Source organism: Halichoeres trimaculatus, unplaced genomic scaffold, assembly GCF_033239565.1.
Source record: "Halichoeres trimaculatus isolate MK-OKI-2021-1 unplaced genomic scaffold, fHalTri1.1 fHalTri1_scaffold_23, whole genome shotgun sequence".
Classification (NCBI taxonomy): Eukaryota; Metazoa; Chordata; class Actinopteri; order Labriformes; family Labridae; genus Halichoeres; species Halichoeres trimaculatus.
Window position 1 is genome coordinate 15,149,930 of NW_027437201.1, and position 15,316 is coordinate 15,165,245.

The 15,316-nt window shown below is 42.0% G+C and overlaps 1 protein-coding gene across 4 annotated transcripts in view; it reads right to left on the bottom strand.

Moving 5' to 3' along the window:
* ca10a (carbonic anhydrase Xa) overlaps positions 1-15,316 on the bottom strand; it is a 437,188-nt gene that overhangs the window by 174,253 nt on the left and 247,619 nt on the right. For all 4 annotated transcript variants that reach the window (XM_074663964.1, XM_074663962.1, XM_074663963.1 and 1 more), the window contains one exon: positions 1,581-1,655. In XM_074663964.1, coding sequence (XP_074520065.1) covers positions 1,581-1,655 — 75 coding nt within the window. The remainder of the gene's footprint in view (positions 1-1,580; positions 1,656-15,316) is intronic.

Genomic DNA, 15,316 nt, shown 5'->3' on the forward strand with positions numbered 1-15,316 from the left:
GTTTAAAACTGAGTTTACAAAGTGGGGTGTAACCAAACAGATGCTGCACACATAGAGCTAAATACCCCAAACTGCAAAGCTGCCTGGGTTTAAAAAAGACTGAGGGCGCGGTCACACTGGCCATCCAAACCATGCTGTGCTTAAGCACGATTGCCCCTCACAGCGCCGTTCCCCTGTTGGGTAGTATGGCCAGCGGTCACACTACTCCAATATGGACCAGACTTTAGCAGGTATCACACGCCCATGGCCCACCTACGCCATCCTGAAGCGTCTGTTTACATGAAGCGCGATCTTATCAAAGTCATCACAATGAGACACAGAGATCACTGCTATAACTTTTAGGGACTTTTTGACCTATAGTAAGTCATTTTGGCCCGACACAGCCCTCTAACACCCCCGCTTTGTTTAAAATGATTGTCGCGCGATGCACTTGCGGTGATCATGGGTCACCATGCCGAAGCCTACCTCTCCAAAGCGTGCCAAAGCTGAAAAGTGTATCGCACTCAGGTACGGCAGGGTTTGCCAGTGTGACCACATCCTTATCAATAAAGGACTCAAACTCATCAACCAGACTCTGTGATTCTGTTCACATTTCCCAAAACATATGTGGCGAGCCAGCCTGGAGTGAAACCTTTACTTTACACCTTAGCTTTAATGGTTTAATCTTGGCCTTGTAGTGAAGGGAAAACTTTCATTTCACATCCATATGAAGTTTAAAAAGAGCTGACAGAGATGTCAAGGCACTGAAGGTGTATGTGTGAGTGTAACTGCAGGAAATGGTTTATTCTTAGAGCTACTTCACAGCAGGTGTCTGAATATATCTTCTGAATGGTTCAAACAGCTGTTAAATTTGCACTTTCAGTTCTAAGAGATGCAAAATTAACTCAGAGTGAGATTAGCTCTCCAGCACTGACCCCAGCACAAAGAAAAAAAAATTGTGTCGTGTGTAGTGCTGTGAATCAAACAGGAAGTCAGAGAGTTCACATAAAGCGATGGTTTTCACTGTGCCATTTTGCAACTTGTGCACATGGGAGCAGCAGGGTTAATGTTCCCAGTTAATGGTGTTAATGAGACCTTACTTAAGCAGGGAACATTAAATCTACAGCACTCACCTTTACTGTACCGCTCATTACTGTCTCACACTCTCAAGATTTAACCTCGCTGTGAGTTAACCTTAAAGACAGGAGCAGAAAAACGTCCTCTGTCTGAGTTTTCCTAATTGTTCTCTTCGTACGGTGACATTTGGTCCTCTTAAGCATAGATATTACCGTCACACAGACAGGCACCTGCGGGCTTTATCAGAAAGTACCTCAGCTCAGCAGAAAAACACAATCTCGGGAAAATAATTGGCCTGACACGCAGATACGCAACAAGATGGAAAAGGTGGAAAGAACAGTGAGCTGCCGTCAATCAATCTGTGTAGGAAGGGCAAAGAGGTCTCTGTCAGAATGAGAAAATAGAGCTCCTGCCGACGGCAAGGTGGCCTCGTGTTATCTTAAATACGCAGTAAGATCAAGCACACAGCTTGCTTCAAGTGCATGCACGGAAATCAGTATTCATCCGTGCATCAGCGTGCTTACCTGGAACAAAGCTCCCCTGCACCACCTCTTTGTACGCCCACCATCCTTCGTGAATTTTGGGTGGATTCGGCTGTGCTGTGGGGGGACAGAAGAAAACAAGGTCAATCAAAAATTCAGACAAGAAAGCTGAAACATGCTCACGTCATGCTTAGGGACTCTATTTTTTCTACCACACCTGCTAACCCCCTCAGAAGCAGCCTCAGCAAACACACTCCCAGAGGCGACCTCGGAGCATACAGGCCTCTCATTCAACCTCTCTGTTTGGCCTGATTGCAAACACACTCACGAGCTAACCCCCCTGTGATGCAATGACTCCTGGGTGTTAGTATGGAAATGCATTCTGTCATGTTGCGTGAGCTTTAAGAGAAAGCCCAAAGATTAAAGCGGGGTGATACAGTATAATTGAGGTGACTGAGTAAAGGTCTCGGTACACAGAGAGAGTTGTGACCGGGAATTACCCAGCCAAGCGTCAGGATATTGCTTTTTACACCTCAACTTTTTTCTTTTCGTGTTCATTCAGCCAACACGTAAAGCGGGGGCTTAATCGAGGGTCTAGAGGTTGTCCTGCTTGCTTGTCTTTAATGGAAGTGGAGGTGGCTAAACAACTCCCCCCACCCTTTCCTGATATCACTCTTGCAAACAGTCCTGCTGCAGTGACACTGGAGAGCTGGTTCAATTTGGGGGGGTGGGCCGACTGGACATGGTCCAAAAAAGGCCATTTGGTCTGAGGGCAATCTCTGCTGCCACACGCTGAAACCGAGAGAAGGGGGGTGGCGGTGGGCCTCGTGAGAAAAGAAAATTGATCCAGTTTGTCGGCCTGTTCCTCAAATGATAAATTGCTTCTCCTCCTTTCTGATGATAAATGAACTTGAAGTAAACACCACCTCTGATTGTGGAGTGTAAAGAAGTGGCAGCAGCAATGAGGCCGACTCTCCTGACTGTTGGAGCGAGACTGGCCTCCCGCCAGTTTTGCTGGACCCTGAAGAAACTCCTGCAAATCACCACAGCAGACCCCTTAGAAAGTTTTTAAACTGGGCTCTAAATTAATTAAAGGAGACCACAAAAAGCCACAGAGGGAATTTCAATCAAGTGTCTCAGCTCATGTCTGAATCCAATAAAATTCAACAAGCAACAATAGTTCACTTATTTTTTTAAATTATTTGTTTATATTTTGGGCTTTGGGCCCATGTAACGGCAAACCTCATGGAGCATGACTGAGACCACAATAATATCTGTGGTCCATACCCTTTTTTAACTTTTTTTTTTTTTTTTTTTTTAATCTGAATTCTCTTAAAGTGTTTGTTTGGCTTAAGATAACTAATTTTATTCTTAAAATAAACGAATAATAATGATAAATAAACAATATTTAGAAGAACAAGAAGAAGAAGAAGAAAATATGAAAACAATCATACGTATGGTCAAAGGAACGAAATGCATGCGCTTCACACATTTCCCCGGAAAAAACTTGAGGAGATCCAAAATGTGCTTTGTCTCATTGTTTTTGGTCCATAAGACAACTTAATGCACCGTCTTCTTCTGCAATGACTTTATGGTACCACATTGGAAAACAAATTGTCTCAAAACAAATTACAAGTTTGTTCACAATGTCTTTCTCATCTGAAAGCAGCTGAAAAACTATGATTCAATGTATTTTCATTGTATTGAGATGATGATATTTCTCTATTGTGCAGTTGAGAATTTAATCGAAAAAAAAAATCAAAAATAAACACAACACAAAGACTGCTACATGAGATAAAAGGTTGAAAACTTGGAGTTAAATGCTTTGGTCGATGAAAACATCCCAGCTTTTTAATGCGCCACTTTTTGTTTTCTTTCTTTCTAATTTGCTATTCAGGCACCTCATTACAACTTATTCTACCAAAGGCCTTTAATTACGCAACACTTCTACGCAAATTTGAAACATCAAATATCCTCAGTTATCTAACATCTAACAGTCACACAGTGAGTGAACAGAAACTTCTTGCAAAATTTCCACCGCTTCGTCAACATTTTCCATATTTGGATCACAGCTAGCAATAAACTTGGACCTAAAAACTGAGACAGACACTTCTCTAAAACTGTCTAAATTGTAAGATCTGGTAAGTAACAAGTGAGTGAGCTAAACTCAGTAAAACCAGGCAGCAGCAGAGTCAGACTCTCTGAACCATCAGAGAGGGACTGGCTCTCTGCCCAGCTCGGCTGCACCCTGACAAACTCCCACAAGTTACAGTAAAGACTGTTATAAAGTTTTTATAAAGTGAATTCAGGAGGAAAAAAGAGAACAGAAAATAAATTCACTCTCTGCATTGACAATCCCCTTTCTTACCTAATTTTTCCTCTTTCCAAGTGAAGGAACAGAGTATGATTGATTTAAAATTGCCACGTGTAACACTTCAGAGGCTGTAAAATTCATTACAAAGCTTTGGTGTTGGTATTATCATAAAAGGAGACTCTGCCTGAGATGATTGCAGCCTTTATCTTTCCTCAGAGGAAATATTACCAAAGCTGTTTCTCTAAATTAAAAACATTTTTCATATAAACTTTCTTTGCTTTCCGTGCAGAGGAAAGTTTCTTCTTCATTTCACACCTTTACTCACAGAGCAGTATCTCCTTCTTGTTCTTTGAGCTGTAATGAAATCTGTCTTTGCCCTGCAAATCAACAGAGTAGGTTTGAACGGGCTCCAACGTGCAGGATTACACGCTGAAATGCAGCGTTACAGCTCGGAGCAACATTTTGGAGAAAAATCAGTTTTTTTTTAAATGGATTTTCTGCAACCACAGACTTCAGGAGGAGGCACAGATCGACCGGAGTGACCTCTGACACTTGAATTTGTTCTCCTGACCAAAAGCTAATCATCCTTTAGTGCTGACCCTGAACGAAACAAACAAAATCAATGGATGGATCTGAGTAAGAGAAGCTCCAGCCGTGCTCCAGGCTGGTCAGGTAGCCAACATTTTGCAGGTGGGAAGTGGATTTTCCTACATAGCGAGGGATAGAGGAGGAAAACCCTACCTCCAAGAAAGAATGCCAACCAGTAGAAGCACGCATGAAAGGAAACTAAATAAAAGATACTCAGGGTTTGTTGAACTCTTCATACAGCTGGCCTGGGGTTGACACTGGGCAGGAGCTGGTTCTGTGCAGTTTTCAGATTTTAATTCAGCAGCAAAGAGCCATCTTTTCTGCAGGGATTCCTTGATGAGTAACTCATACTGTATTTATCTCAGAGACTCAGCATGGTTGGCGATGGATATAATTCTCCCCTTCTTGTTTTTACCCGTTAGCTTCAGATTAAATTAACACATCCAAATTTTCTCCAATCATCCCTACAGTAAAATAATGATCACAGCACCAGGACGGTGGATATTTTAACAGAGGCAATAATCATGAACTGTTCCTCAGATGATAAAATCAATGACTCCACTCAAGAATAAACATTTATTTCCTGAATTCTTCCTGTCTTTATTTGCAGCAGTGGTGGTGTTGTTTTGTATTTATCACACTCATCACCTTGTTGTATCAGTTCAAATAAAGCTGGAGGTTTTGAGGATCACTACAGAACATCTGGATCCTCTAACCCTGAAAACCTGATGAGCCTGAATCTTCCTGTTAACTGAAGGATCTCTATGAAATCTGAAGGACTTTGAAATGAGCAGATATTTGGCTCGAATAGCTGCATTAACCCTTATGATAGCAGTCAGGTTAAAGTTCAGAGTAGGAAAGTTAACACTGGTGCATACTGCATAGTATCATATTGCTAGGCGCCGCCCTGTTGGCTATGGCTGCCTTTTGCAGCAGCTCTCTCTTTTCTGTCCATTTCTTGTAATTTTTTCATCTCTTTTTCATAATTTTTTATTTGGAGTGGGTCATTACTTTGTATGACTCATTTTTTGGCCATGGACACCAAACTTTTTTCTCCTTTTTCTCCTGTGTTTGTCTGGAGATCCTACATGTTACCATGGCTGCATTGTTTACATGTGAAATCAGCTGTTAGCAGCCTGTAGCATGTCAATGCTAACTGGCGTAAGGCCTGATGTCTTCCCACAAGGTGAGGAGAAGGAGGTGAGGACGACGTGCTGGTTCTCAAGTGTGAGCTAAGAAGTGACAACATGGACCTGTCCTTCCATCCATTGTTATAGGAACGTAAGATCTATCTCTAATAAGATGGGCGAGCTAGCCATGCTAACCCAGCAACAGAGGGAATACCAGAAGGCAGAGTAGCATCATGCTATTCACATTGGACATGGCCAACGGAGCTAACATTAGACACCAACGCCACATTGGAAGAACTTCACCTGCTGTGAGCAGACAGGATCTAGGAGACAGAGATGGAGAAGAAGCTCAGTCCTGGACCCTGTGGAGGTGGAGGCTGGCTGAACTGGACAATGATGGACAAGCTGTCATCATCCATTCTCTTATGGGCCTTTTAGCACTTTCTATACACTTTCTTAACACCTCCTGGCATAGAATGTAGCAAAGACTTTGTGAATGGGTGTGTATGTGGTCCCTGGTGTTTCTGCAGACAGCCTCAAGTGGACGCTCGAGGAACTGCAGTTTTCAACACTCCTGCATCTATTATATTTTTTAAGACCAGACGTTGCTGCTTGTGCATCCGTCTGTCGTATCAGTGGTGCTGGTTTGTGTGTGTGCAGGTGGTAGTGTGTGTAAGACAAAGCCCTGGGGATTTTAGCTACTGTAAGTAATAATATGACAGAGATTCGAAGGCCTGTGGACCTGATCCTCTTACAGAAACATTCTCCCCTGTTTGCTCACACTACGTGCACTGTAAAAGAGCCTCAAACAACACAGCTGCCGTCCCTGCAGGGAAAATAAAAGAATAAAATGCCCTTCAGATTGATATGCCCACTCTCACTGTTATTTCTGTCTAATTAGAGCCAATGAGAAACCATTTTATCACCATCACTTCCCACAAATTGCTGCTGAGATATTACAATGATAAATTCTGTGAGGTAAATTGAACCTTTCACGATCCCTGTGGGAAAACTGAGCGGCTGCTGCTGCAGGCAAACAGCAGCTGTAATTGTAACTGAATATACGGTGGAATGGGAAATTAAAAAATTATGAAAAATACATGAATCATCCATTTATGCAGGAGGTAACAAATGAGAGAGCAGTACACTGTGTGACCACTGAAACAGAACAGATGTATGTGTTGAAACACACTCTTAATTATTCAAGTTTGTCAGTGTTGCAACATAATATCTCTGTATGACAAAATATAACTGTTAAAGTGATTAATGTGAAAGTTAATATGAAAAATTTATTTGCATTACTTTATGAAATCTCACTGTCTCAGCATTTCAGGTTCAATATTGTTTTTTAGTCATTTTGTGTTGTGGGGGCTTTGAATACAGGCTGAAAAATTCACTTCATATCAGAAAAGAACTGCAGACAAAACTTTTAGAAAAAACTGATAATTCCCTTTAACTGTCTTCAAAACCCCAAGTTAACGATCTGATGTTGAGATTCGGAAAACGAAAACATTCAAATTATTTTGTCTCTGAAACAACAAATGGACCATGCACCAAAAATAAAAATAGCTCCAGCTTCAGGATGTGGTTTAAAAAGTGGTGAAATTCCCCTGTAGCATGATGCTTCAGATCATTGCACAAGTCTTACCTTACCATAATACAACAAAATACATCCACTAAACTTCAAACTAAACACATTAGGGTCAGAGACAAGCTTTCATGCATGTGTGCTGAATTTTGTGCAAAAAGATTTGACTTATGGAGGATTCTACTGGACATCTAGTTCAATTGAGAGCTTCTAAGATCTTTAAAGTTTGTTCAGATGAATAAACAAAGTTTATAGCTTGGCTTATCATTGTAATATCTCAGCAAGCTCTGTTTTTGCGACAACATTTTATCTGAAAATGCTAAAAATGCAGTGTAAACACAATGAAAAAAAAACTGTGTTTACAAGGAAACGCAGAGGGACTGAAAATGCTGTAGTTAGCATGCCAGGCCTGCAGGTGGTGCTATAACTGTCTTGTCCAGAAGCAGCTTTTGGGAGATCTCCACTGAAGTAGAGTTGAGCTGATCATCTGGTGTATTGGGAAATACTAAGTGCAAAAGTGGAGTAACAGACGCATGGTTTGATTGTAACAACAGTACTGTTGTCCTGTTGTATGCGCTTGCGCGAAGCAGAGTGTGATGTCAGTGTTTCCACTGAAGACGCTGGCTTACTGTTTTACACGGCATCAGCAGCGTTTCAGAAAAATCCCACTCTGGAGCCCGTTTTCGAAAGTTTGCATTTTAGGTCAGCTGAAACGTTGTTTCTGTGTAGACTCAAGGCTGAAATGCAACAAAACTTTTGTGTTTCACCCTAAAACTGTTGTCGTGCAAACAGCCCCTCGGTCAATAAAAATTTGTCGGGTATCGTGTATTGGATCAGTAATTTCATGTAGCTGCAGTGTTTGTTCCGTCCTCCGCACATTTAGAGAGCACACACTTGATGATAACAAAAGACAGATCGCACAAGATCTTTCTCTTCTGATCATAAAATGTGTGGCGTGCACTCCGGAGGACACCACACACTGACCGATTCTTCAGTAAAGTATCAGCTTTTTTACGCTCAATACTCCAAATCTCGCGTAATAAAACGTGATTTTGGTGTAAATAAACATGACAGAGGAACGGGAACGGGCAAGACAGTGGGAATATGGGCTGTATGAATAACAATGCGAGTTGGAGGTGAGTATAGTCATCACAAGTATTACAGATTCTTACTTTCTCTTGGGTCAGTCAGCTGAGTCAGCTGAGTCAACTATCGTCTTCATTGGCTTTGCTCCAATACACGTGACATTACACACTCTGCGCGCTTGGCTCCTCTCAGAGGGCCCCACACACTACCAGATTTTTGTTTGCAAATATTAAACATGATCATTATCTACGATCTCTCAATCGAAGGCCTTCTGAGCAGCTCCAACCGGGCGAAATCACTTTTAACACACCCCACACCACGGGACAATCCCACATGTCATTTGCAGACATCAGACAATCAGGCCTTTGCTGGCTTTGATTGTAAGGAGGAGATTGGGACAGAAATCAGCCTGATTATCCTGTAGTGTGTACCCGCCTTTAGGTGTAAAAAGTGGAAGTTTGACTTGGGTGGTACGCATAGAGAGTGAAATACCAATGTCACATCAGTGAAGCATCTTGTTTTTCTCTTCTAACCCACTGTTTGAACTTTATCAGCCTCCACTTTAATATCAGAGGAACATACAAACAGATCACAAGAGAGGACTGCACAGTCTGTAGATGTGGTACACTCCAGCCTCCTCTAATCATGTGGGTTTCTGTCACTGCTGGGTAGGAAGTGCTAGCAACTGGTAGCCAATAGATGAGACATAATCGCCTCCTGTGGCTCATCAGAGGCAAGCAAGCGAGGGAGGGAGGAGGAAGCAGCATAACAAGTACTGTCCCATTTCTCACATCGTCTGGCTGTGGCCCCAAAACACACTTCCTGACATCAGCAGAAAGGAAATGCCTCTGATCCATAAAGGGAGATGCAGGCGAGACACGGCACGAGCCTGGGCGTGGGAGGAGGGCTGATGGATCGCCGTTTTCACTTTTATTGTTTCCCAGAGCTGTTAAGATAGAGCGTGCAGACACAATCCAATAAAAGGTGTAAGCTTTAAACTATCATAGCAGAGGGAGGGAATGTGGATGTCGCATTGAAGCGTCGCAATGCTTTTCTGGACCTGTATTTTCCAAATGGAAGTCTTTAAAAAAAAAAAAGGGGGACAGAACTATGCAACCCAAGACAACAACCTGGAATATTAAACCACTGTTGCTCTGTGCAAAAACAAACCAAGAGAGACATGGAAAACTGAGGAGAGGGAGATTTTTCTAATGCTGAAAACCTGCTCCTGTACTTGGTATTCTTGCACCCAAAATTCTCAAAATGTGCCAAGAATATGTCATAAATCCAGACAGCACTTGAACGCAGCATGCTTTAGTGCACCAGAGTCTGTGGAAAAGTCTGAAAACGAGGAACCTCTTCAAAACGCTGCTCTGAGGGTCTTTGTCACGCACAAACTTCACTCCTCTGTAAACCCACGGGCATAAGCATGACCCAGAAATCCAGTTTCTTCTGCAGAAATCCAACCAAGCTCACCACGTGTGCATAAGAGCAGTGTCTCTGAAGTAGTTTCAGCGGCAGGTCAGGCTGCGATGTATTCACCACAGGTATGTTCACTTAATGACCCCAGACATTTGTGTGCGCTCATCCCTGCAGGCTGTAAACTGATCTGATCAATAGCTTAAATGTGAGGTTATTGGATTTACAGCTGAGCGCAGGCCAAGAAACAATCAGAGTCAATAAGAAAAATCTATTATCTCTGCTCTGAACTTAAACACCCATGCAACGCTTGGATTTATCGGCCTGCGGCTGGAGTGGGGTGAAGGTGAGGATTGACTTCTGTCACTCCTGGACCCTTGTTCAGTCTAAGTATAGAAGCTGACAATGTAGATGAGAATCTGTCACACATGAAGGAGAAAAATGAAAACTTTATGCAAAATGATGCAGGTCAAACCAAAAGAATTTCAGCAGTGATCTGATTCGTACTTCAAAGTGGATAAAATTTAAAATGCAAACACAAAGTACAGCCTATCTGGTTGTGAAGTCAGTAGAAGTGGAAGGTACCACACTATAGGATAGTTTAAGTACACCTACACCTGGATCAACGTGCATCCTCTCCCATGATGATCCCTGTGCCCGATCTGATGTTCACGCCATTGGGAACAAAGCAAAGTGTTGACTGGAGTGGTCTAAAGCCTGCTGCTAATGTACTATAGGCCAGTGAAACTTTGGAGTGATGCTCAGCTTTCTGGCAGTCTCCTCAGCAAATCTGGGTTCAGTGGATGCCAAGAGAAAGCTCCCAGAATTCATAATGCCTACTGTACAGTTTGTTGGAGGAGGGATAATGTTCCTGGGCTGTTTTCCAGAGTTTGGGTTTGGCTTGTTAGCACTCGTGAAGGGTCTGCTCGTACAAAAGACATGAAGGAGTTTTATAACTCGGTCTTTGTGGCAGCAGTTTGTGAGGCCCTCTGCTCTTTTGACAAGACTGTGACCCCGTGACACAAAGTGAGCTCAATCAAGGCACGGCTAGACAGGGTTTGTTTCAAGGAACTCTGTTTTCAGAAGCAGAAGGAAGAATTCAGGTGCATGATTGTACACCAATCTTATTGTTCAGCACTATTGAACAGGTTGCATGTTTATAAGTAAATGGTTTTAGATTGGGAGCTCCAGTAAGGTCATACAGGTGCGGCAGAAAGTGAAAGTGCAAAGGTGTAAAAGATCTTGAAACAGGCATGGATCCAGATATTCAACTAGACAACTCAACTTTTTAAGTCCTTAACTAGCCATTATCACATTATATTCTTTCTGCAGCGTTTTTTAGAATTGCATCCAATTTCTGTTTGATTTATAAGACAATGGATAGATTCAGGAAACATGGACAGAGTGAGAAACAACAGATAGAGAAGGGCCAATGTTGGGAGATTGTTAGGAGACGTGGCACAAGTTGAAACCACATTTAAACATTTAGTAAAACAGCCTAAGCTGCATTATCCCCCACTTAAGTCTATAAATACTATTTGGAAATGTGCATGCAGACTGTAACTGTCTTCACTAACTTTATCGAAACTAAACTTGAGAGAGTTGACTGTGAGAGTTCAACAAAACAACATGCAACTGCAACCATCTTCCGTTTTTAGATCCAGCAAAGAGCCATGAAATGTTGCAGACATAATATAACAAAGTCTATCTACAGACTACAGCAGGCTATAGATAATGGCTGGTGTTGAGCTACTGATTAACATCCAGCTGATACTTTCATGACAAAAAAAATCAAGCTGAGAGTGACTGGAGTAAAGTCGGAGCACCTTCCAGTGCAAAAGAAGCCAATTAACATTAAAATACAATAATTTCAATCAAAAAAAATCTGCAAATTTTGCTTTAAAGTGCTCAAAAACTGGACTGTCTCTCATTTCGTACAGTGGACCTTGAAAACCCAAATGTACATCATTTAAACAGTGCTATCATGCAAAATATAGCATCCAGGTAAAGCTAACCCCTAAATTCCACTGTACGCGCAGCACTGCACCCTTGAAATGTACTGCGGAGCACTTAGCTTTCATTGTAATCTATCAGGCAAATTCCACTGCACGCGCTGCTGAAGCGCCCGCGCGCACCCAGGCACGAGAAATTCACTGTCGATAAGAAAGCACTAGACAGAAAGTGTGAAGTACCCGGAAGAGAGAACAAAACACAATGCATGAACTCTCAATCATAAAGTTCCCCAATATGTTATAAACACGTCACATCTGGAGGCACGTGCATCAGGTAAACAGTTGGTCAGAGGGTCCTTGACCCAACACAACGCCGTGGATGAAGAGAAGCTGATCTTGGAAGTGGAGAAGTTCAACATTCTGTATGATCCCAAACATCCTTTTTATAAGGATAGAAGCAGAAAGGACAAGGTGTGGACTAACATATCGAAAGTTATGGCAGTGAATGGTGATTGTGTGATATTGCTATTCACACAAGAGCCTGTGACTCTTGGAGCGGCGTGGCGAGGCGCAGTGGGACTTCACAATCGAAGCAAGACCACGGTGCTCCGCTGCACTGTGCGGCGCGTGCGGTGGAATTTAGGGGTAAAAGTTGCACATGTTGAGAATGTCCAATCATCCACCCACACTGCTCATTTTTTCAGCATCCAAAAGTTGTCGTCTTTTATCTGGTAATTTATCTGTCATTTGGAGGAATATCTGCATTTAGATTAAACGGCACTGAATCTTTCACAACCTTTAGAGATAAAGTGTGTTTCAGTGTTCAGCCTGTGATTCGCAGGCTTGTTGAAGTGTTGGCATCATCCGAGCAGATTAACTGTGATCTACTGACCCACTCCTCTACTTCAGGACTTCTGGTTTGGAAAAGATTTTTCCTCATAGCTACTCTCACTTTAGAAAGCAAACCACTGATCCTTCCTTTGCAGATCTTCATTTAATCAACCCAGAGAGAGGTAATAACTCTTGACTGATAGAAAAAAAAAAAAAATGTCTGAATGATTTTGGAAAATCAGCTGAGCCAAAGTATATGCACAAACAGACAAACACAGAACCACTTCCCCAGCGTTGGAACAATCCAACGCTGACCTGAATCCCATTGAGCTCCACATCCGCCCATTTCATCCTCAGGAAGCTGGCAGCGTGCCCCCGCCCTCCTCACATAAAGCCAAAAGAGAGCCACTCTGTAAATAAACAGTTCATTTTCATATAATATCCAAACCCAGACCTCCATTAATATTCATCCAGGGCCACAAGCAATCCCGAAGCCCAACCATGCAGAAAGACAGGGGGGGAGGTCGAGGAGGAGCAGGACAGGTACAGGACTGGCTCAGGCAAAGAGGAGGAAGAGGAGAAGAGGAAGAAGACAGATTGGAGAAGACAGAGACAGAAGTGAGAGCAGCGACGTGCGTCCATAAATGAAACTTGACCTTGCCAACAGCTGTGCTTACTGACTTATGAGACAATTATCTCTCACACAGCTCCTATTGGTGCCTCTCTTTAATAGACCCAGCTGTGTGTGAGTGTGAGTGCGCGTGTGTGTGTGTCAGGGCATATTTGCCTCTGTGTCGCAAAGTGAAATATATCTGGACCCAGAAGACTGAATCAAACTCAACCAATTGGTTTCCTCTCTGAAACGAAGTGAGCAATATGCGCTCTCAGGTCTACTCTGTCTTCATGCGGCTCTGGAGTCTGCAGTCACTCAGTCAGACCAGAAGTTATACCCCGAGAAATCATCACCACAATACGGACCGCCTCAAACAGACTGACTCTGCAATCTGCCTGAGGATGAGCATGAAAAAAGTTTCCCTTCAGGTTTCCAGTCCATTTATAATATCATTTTTTTATCTGAGAATGAACGTCATTTAGCTTTTATGGCAGATAAACCAGATAAAAATATTTAATCCTGTTTGATTTGATCTAATAAACACTCAAAGCCGACCTAAAGCAGGAAGCTCAGACTTCCGCCTCCTGCATCATCATGTCTAACGTTTGTGGACGTAGATTATATAACGTACACTGTAAAAAGTGGTGAACGTGGGTGGCGTGATGCTGACGAGTCTTTATCCTCTTTAAATTGAGCCCAAAATAGAAACCATTACAGCGAGGGCATAATTGACTCCCTTACATAACATTAAGCTGCAGCAGATATAAGGGTATGGAGCATTTAAGGTTAGGATGTTTTTGAAAACCGTTATTGATCAGAGTTTCAAATCTTCATTTAACAAAGCTGTTTAAAAACAGCACATTGCAGTTTTGTGTTTCACCTTCATGACCCCACTTTAATACTTTAAGGATGACAGCAGTGGGAGGACCATGAAGCTGCTGAAATACTAAAAAAAAATACAGAAATGAAACTTTAATTTTGGATCTTAACTGCAGCACAATGAACTCTTTCATGCTGACAGCCTTAAAAAAAAAAAAAAAAATTGAATTAGAGAGCAAAAAGAACTGAGTTATGACCCTGTTTGTGTTTATAATTACTCATTATTTGTATTTTCAAACTGTTTTTCTAACAGCTTTCATATTTAATTGGAATATAAAACACAGCAGATATTTGTCAGCCGAGTAAAACTGGAAAGACTTCTAGAGCAGTTAATTCAGAGGATGTTTTGCATGAAGGCAGGTTAACTCAAAGGTGGTTTGATAAAATTGTGTTAATGAATTTGCGCTTACTCAGTGATTGGTGTAATGGCAGCCTGAATGGCTTCAACATTGTTCACTAATGTTTTTATGAAGAGGATTAATTTGGGTCTGTGGACCAGATGGCGGAATTAATAATAACAACAAAACTACAAAATGAGGAGCAACAATTAATTAAAACAAACATTTATATCAGAGTGAGCTTTCAGCTCCAATTTTTTTATTTTAACATCAGGCTTTTTTCATTAGATGCATCATTTATTTTAATGAAAGTAAAACGCGACTTAAATTAGAGTTAACGTCCTGAAAGAAGCAAAGCACTATTTGACCTGTCTAGGATCGCCACTAAATGGAAGTGCAGAAGGTGTTGCATTATTTTTAAAGGGACAATCCAAAAATCTCAAAAATTGTACAGCATCTTACTTATAGCAGCCAGCACTGGCTAAAACTACGGAATGTCTAGCAGTTTAAGCTTAGCTGCCAGTTGTCCCTCCTGCCCCCTCAGCTTTAGGGTGGGAGTAAACAGAATTGCAAATAATAGAAAGACAGGTGACTGACATTGCTTTCAATGTCTGTAAGAGTACAAAGGGAAGAAGCTGGACACTGCCCAATGCATGAGCTTGCTGAATGTTACAATGTTGCGCTTTACATCAGCAAGACCTTGAAGGATCTCAGGAGTCTGGTTAACTTTTTCCCATTTCAAGGTTTCATCTTTCTGACTGGCAAATGAAGACATCATCACCTCCTCTGTCCACCAGTGACAGAGTCATCTTCCCTCCTGAAGTGTCGGCTGACAATCAGGTCCAAGGCCAGCTTTGACAAAAATAACTTGGAAACATCTGAGGACACTGAACCTGAGCCTACTCCAACTTGAATTGCAACAGAAGTTTGTATTATGAACTCAAAACAGAATACAGTTGCATACCTTTCAAATATGTACAGACATCTTCTGTAAAAAGAACAGCCAATCTGGTACAGAAGGAACGCTTGGGGAGGCTTGG